The sequence below is a fragment of the Protopterus annectens genome, chromosome 16.part0, assembly GCF_019279795.1.
Source record: "Protopterus annectens isolate FY-2018-M chromosome 16.part0, PAN1.0, whole genome shotgun sequence".
Classification (NCBI taxonomy): Eukaryota; Metazoa; Chordata; order Ceratodontiformes; family Protopteridae; genus Protopterus; species Protopterus annectens.
Window position 1 is genome coordinate 172,982,300 of NC_056750.1, and position 24,168 is coordinate 173,006,467.

Consider the following 24,168-nt stretch of genomic DNA (forward strand, 5'->3'; position numbering starts at 1 on the left):
GGAACCAGATGTGCCGAGGCCAGAATGGGGCTATGAGGATAACCCTGCTCCCCAACTGACAGGCTTTCTGAATGAATTTCATCTTGAGTGGAAGGGGGGGATAAGCATAAAGGAGCCCGGGAGGCCAAGCATGGACTAGAGCGTCTCTGTGGGTCTCCCCTCTGGGGGGAATTATTGCAAAGTACTCGCTGCATTTTGTGTTTAAAGAAGAAGCAAAAAGATCGCAGCGAAGCTGACCCCATTTGTGGAAGATCTGCTTCGCAACAGATGGATTCAGAGACCACTCGTACAGAGTGAGAAGTACCCGACTTAGCTTGTCCATTAATATGTTGGATCGTCCCGGAATGTGCGTTGCTACCAGAAAATGGTTGGTGGAGATCACCCATTCCCAAACTCTCATGGCCTCTCGACACAGGGGATAGGATTTGGTTCCTCCCTGTTTGTTTATATACCAGACTACAGACATGTTGTCTGTCTGGATCGCAATAGTCCCCAGGGGAAGAAGGTCGTGGAGAGCTTGCAACGCCAAAAGCACCGCCCTCATCTCTAGGACATTGATATGCAATGCGGTCTCTAGAGAAGCGTCCGTGGTCAACGTGGCTTCGACCGGGGGATCACGAAAGGCCTCCCTTCTCTGAGTTCCTGTGCATGTAACCACCAAAGAAGGGAGTCCCTGCAAACTCTGCTCAGTGGTATCGGTGTGTTCAACGGGTGGAACAAGAGGGACCATTGGACTTGAAGGGTCCATTGTAATATTCGCATTCGCAGACGGGCATGGAGGGAAAGACCAATCGCTGCTGCCATAGACCCCAGTGCCCTCAGGACTAACTCCGCTGGAGGAGTAGGACTCCGGAGAAGGGCTAACACCTGATGAGACAAGCTGTTCAGTCTGACTGATGTTAGAGTAGCTCGGGAGATTCGAGTATCCAACCTGGCCCCTATGAATTCCAGGGCTTGAGTGGGGCACAGGCAGGACTTCTGCTGGTTTACTGAAATGCCCAGGTTGTGGGCTAGAGTCAGTGCGTAATCTCTTGTCACAGAGAGCTGATGCCTGTTGGTCGCGGTAAGGAGCCAGTCGTCTAGGTACGGGAAGACCTGAATGCCCTGAAGTCTCAGGTGGGCTGCAACCACCGCCATGACCTTGGTGAACACGGAAGAACCCTGAATTGATAATGACTGGCTCCAAGCCAGAAGCGGAGAAACCTCCTGGATCGTCTGTCCATCAAGATGTGGTAGTACGCATCCTTCAGGTCTATGAAGCACATACAGTCATTCCCCGCAGAAGGGGGAGAATAGATTGAAGAGTGACCATCCGGAACTTTTCCTTGGGTATGAACAGGTTCAGAGCGGAAAGGTCTAAGATGGGTCTGAGGTCCCCGGTTTTCTTTGGCACCAAAAAGAACCTTGAGTAATAACCCAATCCGGACTGATCTGGGGGGGATGGGCTGGATGGCTCTTTCTTAGCAGCTTCAAAATCTCTGAAGCCGCTGCCTCCCGCTGATCGGGTGGGACATCGGGGAGGCGTCTGGTTTTGGGGGGAAGATTTAGGAAAGGAATGAAATAACCTCTGGAAATGATACGGAGCACCCATCGATCCGTTGTAAGGGACTCCCAGTTTGACAGGTGCTCCGTTGACCGCCCCCCGACTGCCTCCAGAGAGGGACAGTCGGGCAAGCCCTCAGGGCTGTTGCGTGGGTCTGTCAGAGAAAGGTTCTCTAGACCCGAAATTAAGCGGCCCCCCTCTGCGCCGGCGTCCACCTTGTCCTCCTCTGCCTCTAGAGGACGAGTGGTCCGCAGCTGGATGGGATTGCTGAGACTTGCGGAACCACAGCTTCTTTTGTCCCCTCTGATTCCTGGAGAAGGATCTTTGGGGACTAGAGAAGCGGACTCCGACAGCAGACAGTGTCTTCCTGTCCTTTTCGCTTTGGAACAGCATATTGCGAACGGTCTTGCTGAAAAGTGCAGAACCGTCAAAGGGGGCGTTCGCGAAGGACGCCTTGAAGGGATCCACGAAGTCGCAAAGACGGAGCCAGGCATGACGTCGTAAGACGACCCCTGTTCCGCTGGCTCTATTGGCTCCTTCCGAAGCATAAGAAAGGAGCCGCATAGACGTATTAGAGATGGATTTCAGAGTGGCCATTCGTGCCGTAAACACATTCCTGTCTCCGACCGACATGGACTCCGGGGGGGGGGGGGGCTGCAGCGTATTCCTTGATCAAGTCTCACTGTAGCCTGATGGTATGTGCCATATAGTTCAGCGCCCTTATGGAAAAGGTCGCAGAAGCAAACATCCGCTTCCCAATCTGGTCCAACGCTCGAGATTCTTTATCTGGCAGGTGGACCAAAGAACTCTCCTGAGTTCTTTCTTGGTGGCCGCCGCCACCAACATGGCATCAACAGGGGGTCCTTTGGCCCATGACTGTATCTGTGGGGGGACTTAGTATTTTATTGGGACGCCTAGGGATTGGCTCCACGGTGTTGGGCTCCTTCCACGCCCTGGTGGTAATGAAGTCCACCAGGGGGTCGGCTGGAGGGGACACCCAGGAGGTAGATGGGCCTGCCTCAAATGCCTCCAGGAACAAGGATTCATCAAGGGAAGGTTTTTGGGCAGACCACCCCCCTCTAATATGCAACAATTCCATGATGTCTCCAAAGGAGACATCTTCAGGGGGTGACCTTGGGGAACCCTCCCTATCATGCAAGTCCGTGTCGGTGGTAACGGACTCAGGGGAGTCCAGGTGCCTCCTTTTACAATGACGTTTCCGAGGAACCTCCTCGGTGGGGCTATCCAAAGAGGGCTCGTCCACGGGTTGTTGTTCCTCCACGGGAACTAGCTGGGGGGCTTGGGCAGGCTGTCCCGATGGTCGGATGATGGAAGACAGACCCTCATACAGTGGGGGTACGGGTGGATCCGAAGCCCGAACTGGGGATCTGGAGGATCTCGACAGTACCCTCTCCACTACCTCAAAAGCCGAAGGAGAATCACCCTCGCCAGCCTCTGAGAGCAATCTCCTCGGCTCCAAGGAAGGGATCGGAGTCAGAGCCGATGCAGTCTGCGCCAAGAGAGAGGTGCGCTCCGAAGCCAACAGCTCCGAAGACACAACTCCCTCAGATCCGACGCTCAGCCCTCGGCCCCGACAGCGCGGATCCGACAAGCTTGAGGGTATAGTCGGCGTCGAAGAGACCAGCGCTATCGGCGCCGTCAAATCCCTGGGTCTGAAGGGGCCCGGATCCCATGACTCCGAGATCCGAAAACGAGTCGGAGGAGGAGTGATCGGGGCAAACATGGGGGCCGCACTCACCCCCACCCAGAGGGGGGGGGAGGTAAGAGCATCCCCATCTGCATTTGGGTCTGTAAGAACAGACGCATCATCCGATCCATATCCGCTTTGGAGATGCTTCTGGTTGACCTGGAAGAGGTAGTCTAGGTGGGCCGGGAGGGCCGCCTCGATGACCTCGAGGGAGACCGATCTTCCTCCTCCGGCTCCGGCGAGAAGCTATGCGAACGGAGCCGAGAGGAGGAGGATCCGGAGACCCCCGAAGGAGACTTAGCTACTTTAGCTGGCGGAGCCGAGGGGTGAGATTCGGCCTGCCTTTTATGGGATCTATGTCCCTCCTTATCCTTGTGCCTCTTCTCCTTAGCTGAGGAGGCACTAGTTTCCCCAGAGCTCAAACCCGAAGAGGGAGGTTGAGTCCCCGGTTGAGCTAAGGGAATAGAGGGCGCCAAGGCAGCCAGAGCCTGAATGGGAGAGGAAGAAGAAGCTGACTCCTGGGGGAGCTTTCCCGCCAGGATCAGCTTGTTTTTCCTATCCCGAAGTGCCCAGTGGTTAAAGGCTGCACAGATCTGGCAGGCCTCTGAAAGATGGGCTGCCCCCAGGCACAAAACGCACTGAGTGTGGCCATCAGCTGTGGAAAGCTTGTGGCCACACTCAGTACATTTAGAAAAAATGGCCTTAGGCCCTTCCGCCATGTTAGCACTCACACACACACCCAAATGCTAAGGGGGGAGGGGGAATGACTAAAGAAAACTAATTAACTGTACCAAGGAAAAAACTTAAACTAGCACTAAAAAGGGGTAGGAAAAGGGTTTACTACCACACACACGATTTTTAAACTCTAGGATGAGGTTATAATCAGAAACAATCTCACCCAGCCAGGAGCTCTCTAAAAGGAAAGCTTCTTCAGCAGAGGCAAAAAACGATCTGAGGTAATATGGTTGGTAGCAGGGGATTATGGGTAGGGGGAGGAGCTAGGAGCTCGGATCTTGGAGCTTGGAAAGCTGCCAGCTCGGATCAGATACCCACAGGTTGCAGAGCAAATGAAGTAACTACTTCAGATAAATATTTTAATACTCAATGGCCTTCCTTTTCTCTTTATGCATTCAGCCCACAATACTCATAGAATATACACTGCTGAGAAGAAAATCTGCAGATTCATTCTATTAGCAGACCCCTGATACACCATTGCAATTTGCTAAAAAAATTCCAGATGGCTTTCATTGCCTCACAGGGCCACTTTTCAAGTACTCTAGGGGTCAACAAATGTAAATAAATAAAAATAAATAAATACTCTAATTTAGAAGGTGCTAAAATTGCTCCCCTTTAAGAATGAAACTACTTTTATAAGATAACCCTTATGTACTCAAAAATACACAAAACAACAGTTTCACTCTAGTATGCTCTCCATTTAAAACTGTTATAGGTGAGAGCCTTCTCTAGACTGGGATCTGCTGGATGGAACCACCTGTCTACAGACATCAACAATCTAGAAGCCATTAAAAGTTTCAAAGATGCACTTAAAGAACATCATTTTACTGAATCTACCTGCAACTGCTACTATTACAATGGTTGGCTAACTTACCATCCCCATATCATGAACAGTAAAATATATTTAATAAACTTTCCTCAGCCTCTTAATGTGGCATCTTATACACAAAGATTTCACAAGTATACAGGAGTTTATGTATTATCTGTACAACTGCACTATATTTTATACGCATGTTAGCTTGCATTTTGAATACATCTTTTCTTTTTCAATGCACTCAGACTGGATCTTTTAATGTTACTCTATCTGCATTTACAATATTACTATGTTCTAAACTTTACTATGTACTCATTTTCTATACAACGCAGTTGACTGAAAGACCATAATGTATTTTCTGCTTTTTGACCTCAAGTCATGACTGTAAAAGGTAAACGGACCAGTCCACTTAGTCGGTGGACAAATAGTGAATAAAATAAAAAAATAAATAAGCAAGCATGACCTGCCTTTGACAAATCCAAACTGAGATAGGTCCAGTGCTGAGGTTCTCAATGTCCTTACTGATTAGTTCCATGATAAGTCTTTCCATTGCTTTGCATACGAGGCTGGTCAGACTTTTGGGTCCGAAATGTCATGGGTCTGTGAAGGTTCCCCCTAATAGAATAACTGTAGTTCTCCATTCACTTGGGACAAACCCTGTATGGAGGCTGAGGCTGAACAGTGTTGTTACGGGGTCCTTGTTATATCATTGAAAGAACATGATGTTTGTTGAACTGTTCTTACTGAGATCAAATTATGTTAGGGAGTGGGAAATTTGCCCTTTCCCCACTGTAGTGCAATCTCTGAGTTGGTATAAAAAATTAGCAGGGGGTGTGGGGGGTTTGATGAACAGCCTTTTCGATGAAATGCTGTTTGTTGAAGTGATGGTTTGATGATATAATATAGATCCGTTGTTAGGGGCAGTAGCTAAATCATGCTTCATAACATTTAAAATGCACCCCAGGATACTGTCACGACCCATCAATGCAGTATTTTTAGCTTTTGATAACACTTTTAGGATTTGGTCTTGTGCGACACCTACAGGCAAGCTAGGTCCAAGTACATCTTGGGGGACAGACAGAGGGGAGTGAGGAATAAAGTTACAGCTAAAATTCGTGGCCTGTATGTTTGCTGTATCCTCACCCTCAGTGTAGGCAACATTGTTCACAATCAGCTCAGTGCACTGCAGCATTGCGCTTTTGTGATTATGTACATAACTGAAAAAGGTCTTGTGATCGTCTTTGCCTTGGGTAACTAATTTTGCCTCAAACATGGCATTGGTGGGTTTTATTAAGCTCTTGAGTTGTTTATTTCAGTGACAGGGGTTCTACCTTTCTGGGAATCATTATTACTTTCAGTCAAATTTCTCCTCCTGTTGTAAAGCTTGTTTATTACTTTTGGGGTGTTCTATCACTAGCTAATATATGGTACGGGATCTTTCAGATGGTTATTTGGACATGAAGAAGCTCTAGTGCATCATATGCTGTTTTACCAGCGTTGATGAGTCTCTTCTGGATGAAGACCGAGACATCTCCACCTTTCTTCCTATCCTGAGCAGTAGCAGGTCTAAACCTGTGGAAAGCATTATAGCACTGGACAGCCAGACTGCTCTCTAGTCACCAGACAGACATCAATGTCTTCCAGGGTGAGAAGGGCTTGTAGGGAGTGAAGTTTCTTGTTTAGGCTCCTAGCATTGCAGCAACACCTTCATATTTTCCTTTGCTTGTTTAATTATGTTGATAGGCTTATCAGGTTAGTATTGCCTAAAAAAGACACTATAGAAGTGTATATATATATATATATATATATATATATATATATATATATATATATATATATATATACACACACACACACACACACACACACACACATATATATAAATAAAAGTCTTTGCCAACAATGAAAACCCTAGAGGGATCAGATATCAAAGTATGAGGATCTAATAAAAAATATACAGGAAAGAAATAAAACAAACATAGAAAGCATGCAGACTGAGTATAGAGAATGAATGCAGCAGATGGACTGAGGGAGACAGCCGAGATTGACTGGTCCTACACTCTGTCTTCAAGATACTCTTCACCAACGAAGGAAATGTGTGAAAAAAACAGTCAATAACAAGTACAAAAAGTGATTACTTGAAACTGCTTAAAATAATAATAAGACTTTGTAAGATGTGTAATAGTTGCAGAAATAAGAAGATATGGAGTATGGCGCTGGAACATTTTGGTACAACTCTGGAACATGCATAACATTAACCGACACGTGCAGCACAACTGTTTTATTACACAAAGTCTTTTGTATGTGTTAAAATTACATGTTGTATCCATTACCTATTTTCTTTTGTAAATAAAATGATTTAAACACAAAATATATAAGGTACATATTACTATATATTATGTGTTTTCCAAGCCAAAAAGGCCATTTAGAAACAACAGAACCCCTGCTATGATATTCTTCACCCAGTTTTCCCAGGCCTGCCAGAATAACTGCCCTGATATTACACTTCACAGACCATTAACAACTAGTATCAGGAATGCCCCAGGGATTCAGTTAGTGATGTGGAACCCCCACCCCTTTTAACTCACCACTTGCCTAACATTTGGTACTACTATTCCATGTTCTTCTCCTCCATTCTCATGTAACATGCTATATTTAGTAAAACTCCAAAAAAAGATTGCCATGGTGCCAAAAGAACTTGTAAATATCCACAGGCACCACCAGAAACTAATATCAAAGTCCAAATGTACAAACACAGCTTTAATAAAAACAAATTAAACACACACATACTGCTGATATTAATGTTCCTAAATGATACTTTTTGTTTAAAAACACTTCCTCAGATGCAGACTGACCTCAAAACCCATCCATTTATACTTGGTTCTACACTATCGATTACATAATTAACCAAAAAACAGGATCCTAATTCCTTGGAACATAGTGAAATACTAGTAAAGTGACTATGCATACAGTGACATAAACATCTTTTTATGTGAATAAAAAATAAAAAACAAATAGCTGCCTACTTGGTCATAATAAAACAAACTCAGAATACTCATAATAAAACAAACTCAGAATACTAAAAATTCTAAAATAAATGCTTTCTTTACTTGAACTAAACAAATGCATAATATGCATAAAAGTAAACTTGAAGCTCCCTCTAGTGGTCATTCTAATAAACACATTCTAACAGCTGAATACAAACATATTGCTTAGTGGTTTGCATTACATTGGTGGGAAATTAAAACTCATTCTGATTTCATATATAAATGCCAATAAATAAAAAAAATAAAAAAAAAATTATATATATATATATATATATATATATTATATATATATATATATATATATATATATATATATGCAGTGAACAAGTATATAAGCATTCCCAAGAAAGCAAATACCTCTTGGCTTGTAAATAATAAAACGAATGTTGAGCCAAATAAAATAGCAAAGAGGTAACCAAGGTATAGCTGTAAATCCAAAATGCACAGCCTTACATGTTTAATAACGCAAGTACTGTTTTATTTATATAGACTTTAACGTTTTTTCTACATCTCCTATGAATACGGTGCATACTGTGCATGTTGGACTTACAGCTATACTTTGGTTACCTATATATATATATACATATATATATATATATATATATATATATATATATATATATATATTAAATATGTTAATACATATTTCATTCATAAAAATGCGGTTTAAAAAGGATTAAATATGTTATATAAAAAACATATAAAAACATAGTTTAACAATAAATCACATCGTAAAACCCAGTAAAAACATTCTTCAATAAAACATCATTATAGCTTGGCTGCCCTTAATTTTAGCACAGAAGCAATAGAAATATTGTCATTGTTTATGTCACTATATGCACATGAACGTTAATGTCAGCAGTATGTGTGTGCTTAGTTTGCTTTTATTAAAGCTGTGTTTGTGCATTTGGACTTTGGTATTCATTCCTGGTGGTGCCTGTGGATATTTATACTGTATTTAGTGGAATAGTTCTTGGGTCAAATAGAAAGCAGGATCAAATATATATTAGCAATGAACATTGAACTGTGCACATATCTCATTTTTATAGTGACGATGCAATTCCTCTGGTATAATTCAAGCATTAATTTCTGGGGTTCAATAAAACAAATAAATGTTCCCCCATTAAAAACAAATGGAGTCTTTTGTCCAGCACAGCTAAATACTTAAATGTACTTGTCACAGCTTATATGTTTACCTGAATACGACATTTAATAAATTTAAATGTGAAAAGTTTTCTACTTTTTTTCTAATAGGACTGCAGTACAGCCTGTAGTATAGGGAAAACATCTAGCAAAAATGCTACCCAAACCAGCATGTACGCTAGATGATGTCTTATTTCTCTGATGCTTGCAGGAAGAGTAGCAATCATTAAAGGTAAACAATTTATCTCCAGGCTTAATTACACTAAGTTTATGATGGACTTGCATTGATTTTCAGGTGTGTATTTTTGTTACCTAGCATGCCTTAGACTGTATGAAAGTTATAACATTTTCATTTATCCATGTTTAAATCAAGCAGGACTCTGAACAGAACATTTAGTTTCGGTAATACAAACTTTGATAAGCTACAACTATTGATTTGCCCCCTTGTTTCCCCTGTAATGTGCAAAACATTTGTACCAGTCAGCTAAAAACTAGAAAATGTAACATTTGAGGCAATCTCTTTTTGTCCTTTTCATTTTTTTTAGTCAGAAAGGTTAAGGATCCTCACCTTGGCTGAAGTCTTGTCTGAATTAAGATATTGCAAAGGGGTGATGGTAGAGTTGGACTCCACTTTAGTTATCTCATGTGGGTATTTGATACTGGCATCCATTTCCAGTTTATATGGTACTTCACTCATTGGCACTCTTGGAACTTGCTGAGTTACCTGACCTTGATCAAAACCTAAAGGAGAAAATTTACATAATTATTTTAAAAAAATGACGACAAGGCAGTCAATAAAATTATTACAGCTTTTTTTTTAATCCAAAGGTAAAAACGTGAAGCCCACAGGACACAGTAACATCATAATCTGTACTGCACAGTAGCTACACTATCATGATGTGAAGGTAACAGCCTACCAAAACCTTACTTCCTGCTGGGTAAGTGACTATTGTACACTGGTTCTAGTAGGGCTCTAGCTAGATGACCACCTGCTGGCTAATATCCTCTGCAAATAAAACATATGGAACTGCTATAGGCCCTGTGAAAAGGAAATGGTTTATGATTTTTATAATATTTTCCCCCTTCTGCCTGCTCACCATTATAGCCTCCTCCTAATGCACTCAAAACACATTCATTCACTTGCAATGGAAAGTCATCTCTAAATCCAGCAAGGCAGCAGCTGTTCAGAGGGCCAATAAAAAATGCACACTGGTAAGTTTATACCCTTGACAGCATACAGGCAACTGAGGGCACTGTTGTTAGCTTAACTCCACCTGCTAGGTGGAGGGATGAGCAATCACAGAGAGGTTCACAGCACCTCAACACAGAGGTGCATTCTCTCAACCTCATAATGGAGGACTGTCACTGTCATCTGCCTATTCCAGCTGTAATTTCATTCCAGTTCTTTGTCTGAGGGAACTAACGTGGCACACTGCTGGTCCTGCCTCTCCCTCACCCTAATAAAATGGATACACCCATCCTCTCCTGCCTGTGCCACCAAATACCTTAGTTGCTAAATGAACTCAGGTCACCTGAGCCATACTCAGGGCTCTATCCCTCTATGCCTCTGGAGTAGCTTACAAAAAATGATGCATACAGTGTTCACATGGAATTATGAGAGAGATCTATCAAGAGCATCAAAACTGCTTTCATCCACTAGCATCACTTAAGCATTCTTCACGCTTCCCATGCAGTGGTGCTGATATACTCAATTACTGCATTCCCAACCAGTTAATTCCCAACCAGTATACACTTCTCCCAGAAACAAAACGCAGTTTATTCTCAATGTCTGCTTCTTCTAGCAATGCAAAACAATTTTCTTCCAACTGTAGCCAGCTTGACAACAGGAGACCAAATGTTCAGCTTCTGTTTGCATCATCTTCCTATTATGACAGCCACAACAGTACAGCCCAGCTAAGCCCATGATAGTTTGTTTTATCAATAGAGTAGCTTAGACGGCAGACATAAAACCCATTCCCATCATCACATGCAGGGCTACTCATTATGGAATATCAACATGCTTGATGCTTTCCACATTATTTGATAGGTGATCTGCAGTAAGCAAGATTGCAGAAACAAGTACAGAAAACAGCAAAATTACACAATATGAATAATCTTAACTATATGCAATGAAAAAATACAATCACTGATGCAACTCATTCAGTGCTTTTTTTACAAAGAAAAGCCTTCACACTAAAGTGTCACAGCTGTATCAATGTAAGCACCCCTGCCTCTCAGTACTCAGCTCCCCACTTCAGTTCTTGGCTGGGATGTCTTCTATGTGGAGTCTGCATGTTCTCTCCAAGTATGCACAGGTGTCCCTCGTGTTTTTTTCCACTTCCCACTGACACGCTGGCAGGTGAAATGGTAATGCTGAACATGTTAAAGGAACATGTTTGCATGTGTGTGTGTGTGTGTGTGTGTGTGTGTGTGTGTGTGTGTGTGTGTGTGTGTGTGTGTGTGTGTGTGTGTGCGCATGCATCAGCATGGGCATGCGGACACCTTAGAACGGCATTCCAAATTGGTCTGGTTCCCAGTTTGTGCTTATTGCTTGCCAACTCACAGATACACTCGCTGTGATGAATATGAAATATTCTGTTTTGTTCATAGGGGTTTACTAGGCTAATGACCAGAAGGGCCTTTTTAAGCCTAGCCTTGCATCCCAAATCTCCAACCAGTTCTGGTAACCTTGATAAGTATATGCAGGGGGCTTGGGAGATGAAACATTTACAAGTGGGGGACTGGGAGATGAGCTATTTACAGGTTGCCTGTGTCCATTAGAGACATAGGTGTCAAGCCAGGGATGAATTTCCTGTTCCTCATCTAATTGTCCAAGATGCACTCGAATTGGGTTAGGGAGGAACTCTGCTTCACATGGATGGGAAGCCTGTTCCATCAACAGGGTAGTCTCTGAGATACATAACTATGTCTCCAGCAGGTCCTATTTATATCACAGGCAAGATTTAAGTCTTTAGAACTGGTAATTCTGGTGCTTCCTGAAGGATACTATTATGCAGTTCTTTGCATTTAGTTTTAGTCCATGGCTCTGACACCAGCCCTTCCTGGAGAACATTTGAGTCAGTGTAGGTTCCAGTGACAGCTCCTAATTTGCAATCAACTACAAATTTAGTCAGCCAGAGACCATTGCTACTGGCGTTGACTCCAGAGAAGTAAATACCAAAAAGGAGTGGTCCAAGGACTGATCCCAGAGGGACTCCACTTGTGACTGGCCTCTTTGTAGACGTGGACTCCCCAGTCTTAACTTCCCGGGTCCTGTCTGTGAGCCAGTTGGCTATCCACCGGATGACATATGGGTTTGTATCTAACCTTCTGAGTTTGGTAACAAATGCCCAAGTTGTGTATTGTGTCAAATGCCTAAGCCAGGTCAAGGTAAGCAGTGTGAACCATTTTGCCCTCATCCATTGCTTTGGTTACCTTCTCAAAGAAGTCCACCAGGTTGAGTAGGCATGATCTGCCCTTGATGAACCCAAACTGGGTTGGGTTCAGTGTCTGGAGGTTTACTATATCATTATTGATCATATCCATGATAATTCTTTCTATGGCTTTGCATATAAGACTAGAGAGAGACTTCGTAGTTTCCAGGGTCTGTAGATGGCCCACCTTTGTACAGAGGGATGACTATTCATGTTGTCTATTCATGAGGCACCAAGCCTGTTTGGAGGTTACAGTTAAATAGCAATTCCAGAGGACCTGATAGGTCATGTTTCATGCTATTTAGAAGGCACCTGGGGTACTGTCTGGGCCCATTGATGCACTGTTCTTGGCCTTAGTGAGAGCATTAAGGACTTGTTCCTTAGTGGTAGTAGGGGGAGTTATAGTTAATGGTCTTTCTTTAGTGAAGGTTGAGGGGAAGAGAAGGGTAAAGTTGGAGATGAAGTTGTTGGCCAGTAGGTTTGCTATATCTTCCGTCTCAGTATAGGTGGCTCCATTTACAATCAGCTCTGCACACAATTGTGTATTGCCTTTCAGGTTGTGGACAGTGCTAAAGAATGCCTTGTGGCTGTCCTTGGCCTGGGAGGCTAAATTTACCTCAAATTTGGCTTTGGTAGACTTTATTTGTCCTCCAAGTTTTGTGTTTAGTTTGAGAGTTCTTTTATCCAGCTGGGTGCTGCACCTCCTAATTTTTGCCATGATTTTCTTCCTTCTGTTATACAGCCTGCTGATTTTGAGATTTCACCAGGGTGGCTTGTTTTTTGAGTTAGTTCTGTACTTCTTGGTGGGCACAGCTGCCTCTATGCAGCTATTAACATGTTTGTATAGGGTTTCTATGAACAGTTCTGCATAGGCAACACCTTTCTCAGGGTCTATGAGGGCTTCATTTTGCCAGGTTATCATTTAATAGCAGGAAGTTAGCCTTTTGCCAGGTTATCATTTAATAGCAGGAAGTTAGCCTTAGAGTAGTTCCTGAATATTCCATGGTTAGCTGGGGTCCAGGTTTTATTTTTACTTCAAAGGAGACCGTTTTGTGGACTGACCTTACCAGAGAAGACATTATACTAGGGGGTGTGCGGCACTCTCCCATATTAGTGTGGACCAGATTCAGTACGTTTGCACCCCTGGTTGGTGTACTGACAATCTGGTCCAAGGAGTGTGTGTTTACAAAATCTAGGAATCTCTGTGCCTGTACGTTTGATGTTGTATAAGATTCCCAGTTAATAGGGGGGTAATTAAAGTCACACATGAATATGGCATTGGGTTGGATGGTGAGGGTTTCCAATAAGTTTAAATACATAGTATGGGTTTCCTGGGTCATAGAAGGGGCACTATAGCTTGCAAGGAAGTGGTATTGGAGTTTGCCTATGGTAATCTGAACAAGGAGTAGCTCAAGTGCATTGTCTTATTTTACCAGGCCTGAGGTGTATTTATTTTTGATGTAAACTGAAACATCTCCACATTTAGTCCCTGCCTGTGTAGTAGCTGGTCTAAATGCCTGGAAAGCATTATAACCTTGCACGTTTGGTATGCTCTCTGCAGCTTTAAGCCATGTCTCAGTGTCCCCAAAGAGGTCAGCATTCTCAAGGGTGAACAGAACTTCCAGGGAACAAAGTTTTTTGTTTAGACTCCTAGCATTGAGCAGTAATACCTTTAGAATTTTTTTCTTGTTTTGATTTGGTATGTTGGAAGTACTTTCTATTTGGTATTGCTTAAAAAGGCACTATTGGGGAAGACAATATTTTAGCTAGTATTCAAAAACTTGGAGGGAAAGGTACAGACCATTCCTGGCAAAAAGCATGGTCTGTTGACCATTTCCTTCCATGCTTGACAAATACTGCACTCCTTAGGATAATGCCAGAAAAAAAGTCAATTATTTAAGTCATTAATCTTTTGTTCGTATTGTGGCATCATCCTTAGAGAAGGTCAAATGCTGCTCAGTGCTAGGGTTGTACCAGCATGGGACACATATTCCGTGACTCTCTTCATATAGTCCAGGGTGGCATGTCTCAGGTCATTTAGAATCATAGGTTCATAAGTTCATAGGATGATGCTAGGCTATTGGCCCGGAGGCCCTTATAAGCCTAGCCAAGAATTTCACCCATGTTCCCTCAAAGTCAACACCTGTTTCCACTGTCCAGCAGGGACATAGGTGGGATCTCAGGGGTGTATTTTCTGTTTCCCATCTAGTCTTCCAGGTTCCTCTTAAAGAGGGCTAGAGAGGTACTCTGCTTGACATGGAGTGGGAGTCTATTCCACTGACGGGGGAGTCTTTGGGACACAAATCTATCCGGCAACAAGTTCAATTAATATCATAGACCAGGTTGAGACCTTGCATGCAGACTACGTGAGTGGAGTTTGACTTACAGACATGCAGCAACTTCATCAATGTGAAGTCTGAAATGGCCTTATATGCCAGACAGACGTCACCTCTGAGCAGTCTGTATGAGACCAGGTAGAGGGATAGGGCATTTAGTGGCAGTCGCTAACTAAAAGAGCTTAATTCAGTTAAAGAGTTGAGAATGGTGTCTCAGGTGTCAAGCTCTTACTCTGCCTCACATCTCCAGAGTCTCGGGTTCAGTGCTGATGTACAGCAACTGTCTGTGTAGTGTCTGTATGTTCTCTCTCTCTCAGTAATTAAGGGGGGTTTCTACGATCTCCAACCACCTCCTCAAATCAAGCTGGTCCACTGGCTACTCTAAAGTGTCCATATATATTACATTTACCCTGGCATGGGTCATAGATGAAAAAGGTCCATGGTGACCAATTCACTTAGCTGGCTAACAAAAGAAAAAATCAAATACATTCAATTTTGATGCTGCCTATTTCCTACAAGTTTGGAGCCAACAACAGCCTTCAGCACAGAGATGATTTCCTGACAGAACGCATCACTTAAATTCAAGTAAAACAAACAGATAAACACAGATATATTATACATACAAATTTTATATATATATATATATATATATATATATATATATATATATATATATACACATACACACACATATATATATATATATATATATATATATATATATATATATAGAGAGAGAGAGAGAGACACACGCGCACACACACACACACACACACACACACACACACACACACACACACACACACACACACACACACACACACACACACACACACACACACACACACACACACACACACACACACACACACACGCCTTCTTGGTTTTATGGAATGTTTCATGGTATGGGTATGAAACCTAGCTCAGGAAAAAATGTGGGCCCTCTAAGAGTAGATATAATCATGCTCATGTAATAACTTTCACACAGCAAAAAAGGTGACCTCATAGAGAAGGTTATTTAAAGTACTGTTTAAATGTCAGTTTTACAATAGTTTACATCTTTTAGGGGACAGAAGTGCTAACTTCTAGAAGATGAAGTCCTAAAAAAAATGCCTGCACTACTGACTAAATATTAACAGGCCAAGTCTTGAAGTTAGTTGCTACTAATATACAGTGGACAGTTCTGTAACAAAACAGAAAAAAAACAAGTGTCAGTTATCTTATTAAGTATACTGCTCCAGTGAAAACAGTCACTTGTGTACCATACCAAACATTTCACAGAACTGCAGCAGCAAACAAAATCTATCCCCCCAAAAAAAGATAGTAATATTAAAATGTAACAGTAATCACCAAAAAGATCTCAGGCCTCAGTACCCCTAATTAATCTAAAAGAGTAAAAGGCCCATCTCTCTACTCAGTGTCATACACACTGCTAAAAGGTGAGCTCTGGTTAGCTTTCTGTGCTACAAATAATTCAGCACTCTGAATTCCTTCTCCTAAACAGAACAAAATGTAAAGGAAACACCTGCTCTACAGACCTAAACCTATGCAACAGTATCAACACTACCTGATGGTTAAGACTGTCATCTTTTCAAATGCCAAAAATGGGACATTTATTTGGAGAAACGTGAGATTTTGCAGGACAAGTCATACCCACAGCTAGTGCACGACTGAATTTCACTCTGCTGCCAAGAGAAAAGCTTATTATTGTACTATTTGACTTACTTATGTTGCTTCATACAATATTTAGTGTTTCAGATACAAAATAATTATTTTATATGCAACTATTAAAAAAAAGTTAAATATTTTTCCCCTAAAATCTCAGGACATTTGTCATTTTTCACTTTCATGCAGGAAATAACTGCCCAAACAGTGACTGTCCTGCAGAGAGAGGGACAGGAGTAACACTGCAGATACTGTAACAGGTACGCAAGCCAGCATATTCCTATTAGTACAGTAGGCTGCCTTTACACATCAAGCACAGTACCTCTAGTGCAACATTTAAATACAGTCTGGATTACTGGATGACTAAACTGAAATTTTCACTGGGAATATGTGAGGAAAATCAACTTAATGGAGAACACTGTTAGTCTACAACCAGTACTGGATTAGTCTACAACCAGTACTGGATTAGTCTACAACCAGTACTGGATAATGTGGTTGAGCTTCTTGATGGAATCATTGGCCAAAAGCTTATTAAAAGGCAATGGACTTAAGGGTGTGATAACAGATGAGTAAAAAAGAATTAAGGCTTCTTTGGATTTAAATATCAGGCCTTTGGAAACAAACTGGGCCAATTGGGAGGGTGGCCTAATGGTTGAGGTGTTTGCCTTACAAACACAAGATACATGGTTTGAATCTCACAGAGGATAATTGGCTAGGCTTAAAGTGGCTCAAGGGCAGTTAGCCTAGTACTACTCTATGAACCTATGAACCTATGACAGAAGGATTTCTAAACTGCTATGGAGACAACGTGGTCAGAAGATAAGGAATACTCAATAAGATTGTCTAGATCCTTTATAACAGTGTCTTACTGGTGATATACGTCACCTACATAGTGTACCAAAATGAGCTACAGTATATTTTTTCATGTTTAGTTTAAGACCGCTATCCTTGAAACAACTGTTAACCTAGTCAAACCTGTGTTAGAGCAATTCTGTAAGTGGAAGAATGAATAACAATGTCCAATTTGCACTGACATGCATAATTAGATAACCACAGAGCTGGAACATAGGTCTGGGCATCACTGAAATAAATGCCAAATAACAAAAGGATCAACACTGGATCCCGTGGCATACCACAGGTAACTTTTTTGTTTTCAAAAGTTACACCTGTGACTGTAACCACATGCATTCTGTCAGGAAACCAGTTAGCTATCCATCACACAATATATGGACTTCTACTCAAATTTATAAGTCTGTCAATACTACCAGCATGGGCAATAGTGTCCAAGACAATGACCATGTCCAGGTATGCTGTATGCACTGCACAACCACTTTCCCCTGATCAGTGACTCAAAAGAAATTAATGAAGTTAAGAGGGCAGAACTTGCCTTTGACAAAGCAGAACAAACGAGGATCCAGTGTTAAAAGATTTTCAATATCCAGACTAATGTGGTCCGAAATACAGCATTCTATACCTTTACACATGAGGTTCGAGAGACTCTGTGCTTACTAGGGTCTGGTGGTTGGGCCACCCTTGTGGATGTTATCTAGGCTTCAAGAATATAATCACTGGAATGGCATAGATTAGAGATGCTAAGCAGGGCTGCAGACAGGCCACAGTGAGTACTGATAATTAGTTAGCATGGTATGGTATCAGGGCCCATGGGCTGAAAGGACTTGTTTTATATTAGCTGTGGCTGTGGAATAGTTTCCCGGTAAGGGGTCGCCACAGCGGAACTCGGGTCCGCTAATGATTGGCAGTAGATTTTTATGAAACGCCGATGTGCCAGCTCGACACCCAACCTTCAACGAAGGCACGCCCATTTACGCATGCATGTCTTTCGAACGCTACCCAACCACGGGGAGGACATGCAGACTCCACACAAAAGGCACTCCCAAGCCACGCCGAGAATCGAACGGGAGAACCTCTTGCTGTGAGGTAGTTACAACTGTCTGGTGTAAAATTTGTACTAACTTTGTCAGGTACCTCCTTTGGGTCAGAGTGGGCAGTATTATTGTGGACTAGCTCTGAACATTGCTGAGTGTTATTTCTTAACTTCCTAACACAGGAAAAGAAAGATAATTACGTTTGGTTTCTGTGGCTATTTTAGGTTCATATTCAGCTCTGAACTTCTTAATGGTACCCTTAAGTTCTTTGGTAGCTTACTTAAATGTATTAACATGACTAAAATGGGATTTCTAAAAAGAAGTTACTTCTTACCATAACATTCCATCTGTGTTGTTGATCTTCTTCCACTCATCACTAATGGATTCTCGGCCTAATACCAAGCTCGTGTACACCAAAAACTTGCCCTTCTCCCAGTTACCTCAAATAGAGTTTGCATGCAACATATAGAAGTAAAAGCAGAGGCCATTTCTGCGCAGAAACCCTGAAACACCACAAAGACCCATAAGATCCACCAGGAGCCTTTAGTGGGGGACAGAGGGTGGAATGTGATGAATGGAAGATAATCAACTACACAGATGGAACGTTATGGTAAGACATAACTTCTTTATCCGATGTTGTTAATCTTCTTCCCATTCATCATTGATGGGACAGAATCCCAAGCTACTTGAAAACCTGGGTGGCCCTTATGGAGAAAGTACAGTTGTGTGCACTTACCATAAATGTAGATGTTAGAGTGTATTCACTATTGCAGTCATTACACTTGGGTTATCCTGCTGGCAGGCTACCCTCAGACGGCCTGAATTCCAAAGTCTAGGTCCGGCGTCGGTTGCTGTCGCCTCTTCCTTGACGGCAGTGCGCCAGGGGTATAAAAGATGCAGCCAATGCCATTTTCTTCAGTTTTTCTTGCCCCAGATGTCAGGTGCCCCCAAAAGGGTAGGCTAAAAATATGCCAATAAAACATGCATGTACCAAAATATATAATACCTTCATCTACAAGCAAATACACCACATAGGTTGTATAGACTAGAGAAATGCAGATAAGTTGCAGCAAAGATATGGGGGGTGGTGGGTGGGTAACCTGGACTGCAACAGTGAATACACTCGAACATCTACATTTATGGTAAGTGTACACAACTGTACTATGTTCTTCGTGTTTCACTGTTGCAGTCATTACACTAGGGTTGAATCCCAAAGCTATGGTTGGGAGGCTGGAGCTAAATAGCATTAGGTGCAGCTATGAGGCCCTGCAGAACTGCAGTGGCAAAGCCTGCCCTGGATTTAGGGTAGAGTGGTAAATGATAGTGCTTTGTAAAGGTGTGCACTGAACTCCAGGTAGCAGCCTCTAAAATGTCTTTGGTTGGTACTCCCCTGAGGAAGGCTGCTGAAGTGGCTGCTGCTCTGGTTGAATGTGGCCTAATGCCCTTTGGCACTGGCTTGCCATGTTGTGAATAGCAGAAACTAATGCAGTGGCCTATCCACTTTGAAATAGTCTGCTTTGAGATAGCCTTTCCTTGTGATCCTGCAGCATATGCCACTAGTAGTTGCTCTGTCTTTCTGAAAGCTTTGGTTCTGTTCAAGTAGAAGCGTAGCTGTCTGTGTATGCCCAAAGAATGCAGAATTCTCTCTCCCTTATTCTGTGGGTTTGGATAAAAAGATAGCAGATGAATAGTTTGGTTAAAGGCCACACTGGACACTACCTTAGGCATAAATGTCGGGTTTGTCCTCAGAGAAACCCTGTCTGGATAAAAAATGATAAAAGGTTCCACAGCCATGAGTGCCTGTAGCTCTGAGACTTGTCTTGCCGAGGTTATTGCTAGGAGCAGAGCTGTTTTCCAAGATAAAAAACTTTATATCAGCTGTAGCGGCTGGCTCAAAAGGAGGCAGGGTGAGTTTTTCCAAAACATAATTGAGGTCCCATACTGGTATTGGCGATCTCCATGGAGGCCTTAAGTTTTTGGCTCCTCTGAGGTACTGCCTTAACAAGGGATGCGAAAAGATTGGTGGCTATGTATTGTAATGAGCCGAAATGGCAGAGGCATGAATTTTAATTGATGAAAAGGATAGGCCTTTGTCCAGCATCTCAGTTAAGTATTGCAAAATCTGAGGAATATTTGGTACAGCTGTGTCAATTCCTTGTGCCTGGTTCCAAGCACAGAATCTCTTCCATCTTCCAGCATAAGATTTTCTGGTACTAGGCCTTCTGGCCTCCAAAATGACATCCATTACAGCTTTAGTGAGAGGTGCATTTTGTATCACTACATTATCCATCATGCTGCCAGATTTAAGGTCTTTAGTTGGCTGTGCAGGATCTGATTGTTTTATTGGGAAAGCAGATGAGGTATTTGAGGCAAGGTCCAAGCCGGGCATTGAGACAAGTTCCTTAGGATTGGATACCAGTGCTGGCGGGGCCAGTCTGGGGCAATCAGTATCATCTTTGGCTTCTCTTGTCTGACCTTTAGGAGTACCTTGGGGAGGACAGGCAGTGGTGGAAAGGCATATACTGCTAAGCTTTTCCAGCTGAAAGATGGGGCATCCACTTTCCATGCTTGTCTGTCATAAGTCCTTGTGCAGAATCTTTTTAGTTGGTAGTTGTGAGGACAGGCAAATAGAACTATATCCGGGCATCCCCATTTCCTTGTTATCATGCTGAAGACTTGTGGATCCAATTTCCACTCGTGGGGATCCATGAGGTTTCTGCTTAGTTCGTCTGCCAGAGTATTTATCTTTCCTGGCAGGAATTGTGCCTGCAGATGTACTTGGTAAGTCAATGCTGTGTCCCACAAAGTCATGGCTAGTCTGCAAAGGAGGTAAGAATGAGTGCCTTCCTGCTTGTTTATATACCACATGACCATGGTGTTGTCTGTCTTTATTAGTAGTTGTCCCGGATGAAGTAGGTCCTTGAAGGCTGTTAGGGCATTCTGAACAGCTAGCATCTCTTTTTGATTGATATGTAGATGCATTTGGTTTGCGGACCATGTGCCTTAAATACATCTTCCTGCCATGTGGGCCCCCCAGGCATAATCTGATGCATCCGTTGTTAATGTCTGCCTGGCTGGGGGTAAAGTGAATGGCTGTCCCTTCTTCTGGTGACAAGCCTTCGCCCACCAACGAAACTCCTGTTGCAGGCAGAGAATGAGGGTAATTACTGTTTCCAGGCTGTGGCAATGTTGAGTCCAAACAGTTTTTAGGTACCATTGAAGTTTCCTCATATGCAGTCTCGCATATAGAATTAGTAGAATGCAGGATGCCATGAAGCCCAAAGCCTGCAGAATTGTTCTTGCAGATAACTGGGCCTTTGTTGCCAACAGTTTGAAATAAGTAGTCAGTTGCCTTTGTTTGTCTGGCGTGAGATAAGCCATCTGGGCAGTTGTATTTAAGCTTGCACCCAGGAATATTATCTCTTGAGAGGGTACTAGTTTTGATTTCTTTTCGTTGACTGTGTACCCTAGGCCTGTTAGAAATCTCTTTACAAACGCCAGATGCTGTAGTAGAATGTCCTTGTTCTCTGCTTGAATGAGGCAGTCGTCCAAGTAAGGATATATTTGTATTCCTCTTTGTCTGCAGAATGCAATTATTGGTGCCAGGCACTTTGTGAAGACCCTGGGTGCAGTAGATAAGCCAAAGGGCAGTGCAGAGAATTGGTAATGCATTGAGCCAGCTTTGAATCTGAGGTATCTTCTGCATGTTTGTCTGATTGGGACATGCAGGTATGCCTCATTTAGGTCTAAAGTCACAAGCCAAGCCTTCTTGCCCAGCATGGGCAGAAGTTGCTGTAGAGTCAACATTTTGAATTTTGGTTTATCCAGAAATGTATTTAGAATAGATAGGTCCAGTATTGGTCTCCAGGTCTTGTCCTTTCTTGGTACCAAGAATAGTCGAGTAAAATCCTTGTCCCTGTTCTTGTTCTGGTACTTGTTGAATGGCCCTCATGTCCATGAGGGATGAGACTTGCTTTTGTGCCTCTGCCCATTGATGTTTTGGCAGGTCTGGTCAATCGTTTGTCCTTGGCAGGGTACAGAAGTGAAACTTGTAGCCCTGTGACACTGTGTAGGACCCATTTGTCCTGGGTTATTATGTGCCAGTTTTGAGAAAAAAGTGCTAGTTTTCCCCATAAAGGTGCTGCCAGAAGATAAGTGCTTGGTGCAGGCAGGGGGAAGTCATTGGGACTGTTTCCTGTATGGCTGAGATTTGTCTTCTCCACCTTTGGAGGTAGAAGCACTCCATTGTTTAGACCTGTACGAACCTTGGGGCTGGGATCTGCCTCTTGGGCATCTGTATCTGCCCCTTTGTGGTCTGTCTGACACTAGAAAGGACCAATTCTTTGTAGGCCAGTGTCTGGCTAAATCTTGGAGGCTGAACCTGTAAGAAAACCTTAACCGTCTGCATAGATTTAGCTTTGTCATCCATTTTTCTTTAACACCTCTTCTGCTTTAACACCAAACAAAGTGTCATGCTGTAATGGGGCATCTAATAATTTTGCTTTGACATGATCAGGCAGACTTTGTTCCTTTAACCAAGCATGCCTCCTGATGACAGAACCCGTAACAGCGGCTCTGCAGGAGGCCTCCAAAGAATCAAAACCACACTGCAAAGTATGCGTTCCAACTTGTTCAGCTGCATGCAATAAATCCTGCATTTCTTTGTTTTCTGCACATTCAGAATTTGTCAACATTTTCTGTGTAAGCAGTGACATAATATATTGCTGATATTTGAGCAGATGAAACTGACAATTTAAAGCCCTTACAGCCACGGTAGTGGAAGTGTAAATCTTTTTTCCCCATCTGTCCAATGCCCTAGAATCCCTGTCAGAGGGGGTAGGGTTTTTTGCAGCGGAAGCCTTGACCCCTTTGGGACCCTGAGAGATAGTTTCTGGGTCAACAGTGGGGTTTTTGAAAAGGAATTTATGAGAGTCAGGAACCCTTTAGTACCTGTCCGGCTTAACTGGAGCTGGAGGTAAGGAGTCAGGGGTCAGACTGGACTCTGAAAATACATCATCAACAATGTCTAACACAGGTGGAATAGCTAGTGGACTGTGTTGTAGTAGTAAAAGGAAGTCTCTGAGCCTTTTCTTAGATTCTGAAAAATCTTGGCTCTCCAAGTGGAAATGCTCCCTTATGTGCAAGGTTTCCCCAAAAGAATAATCCTCAGGAGGAGAGGCTGAAGGGATAGATTCTTCAGCATCAGAATCCTCATAGGGAGGAAGAGTGTATTCCTGATCAGATGAAATGGAAACCTGATCTGAAGATTCATATTCTGTCTCTTGCCTAGGCCTTTTATCAGGCGGGGGATGGGAACCCCTGATCAAAGTAATTATGTCTTCAGCCATTTTCAGCATCTGTTTTTTGGGCATGGAGGCCTGTCCATGAGGCTGTTGTACTTGTTTCTTTGTCTTTAAGGGTGCTTTAGTCTTTGCCTTTGAAGCTGAAGTCATTTTAATGTATAATTGAGTTGGTCTGAAAACACCCTCAGAAGCCAATGCCTGCTCAGCGGCTCCAGACCCATCTGAGGGAATAGTCTCCGAAGGTCCAATACCTTGAGCCTCCAGCGGCCTAGGCGACTCCATGTGGGAGTCGATAGCGGCCTGCGGGTCTAAAGTAGCAGGCATCAGGGTCTGCAAAGGCGCCTCACTGAGAACCAGCGAACCGGCAACTGGCTTAGAAGAAGCCTCGTCGTCTGTTTTGGACCTCGGATGCCTGTCCTTTTCTTTTTTTTTTGTGTTTCTTGTGAATTCTGGTAGTCGGATGGCTGTCCGACGACATTGTATAATTAAATCTTCTGCTAAAATAGTGCAATGCAAAATCTTACCAACGCTTAATAGTGTGTTGGTTAAATCTA

General features: G+C 42.9%; 1 protein-coding gene across 3 annotated transcripts in view; it reads right to left on the bottom strand.

Moving 5' to 3' along the window:
• LOC122790711 (von Willebrand factor A domain-containing protein 5A-like) overlaps positions 1-24,168 on the bottom strand; it is a 1,391,420-nt gene that overhangs the window by 1,007,635 nt on the left and 359,617 nt on the right. For all 3 annotated transcript variants that reach the window (XM_044058264.1, XM_044058265.1, XM_044058267.1), the window contains exon 5: positions 9,559-9,731. In XM_044058264.1, the coding sequence (XP_043914199.1) occupies positions 9,559-9,731 (173 nt within the window). The remainder of the gene's footprint in view (positions 1-9,558; positions 9,732-24,168) is intronic.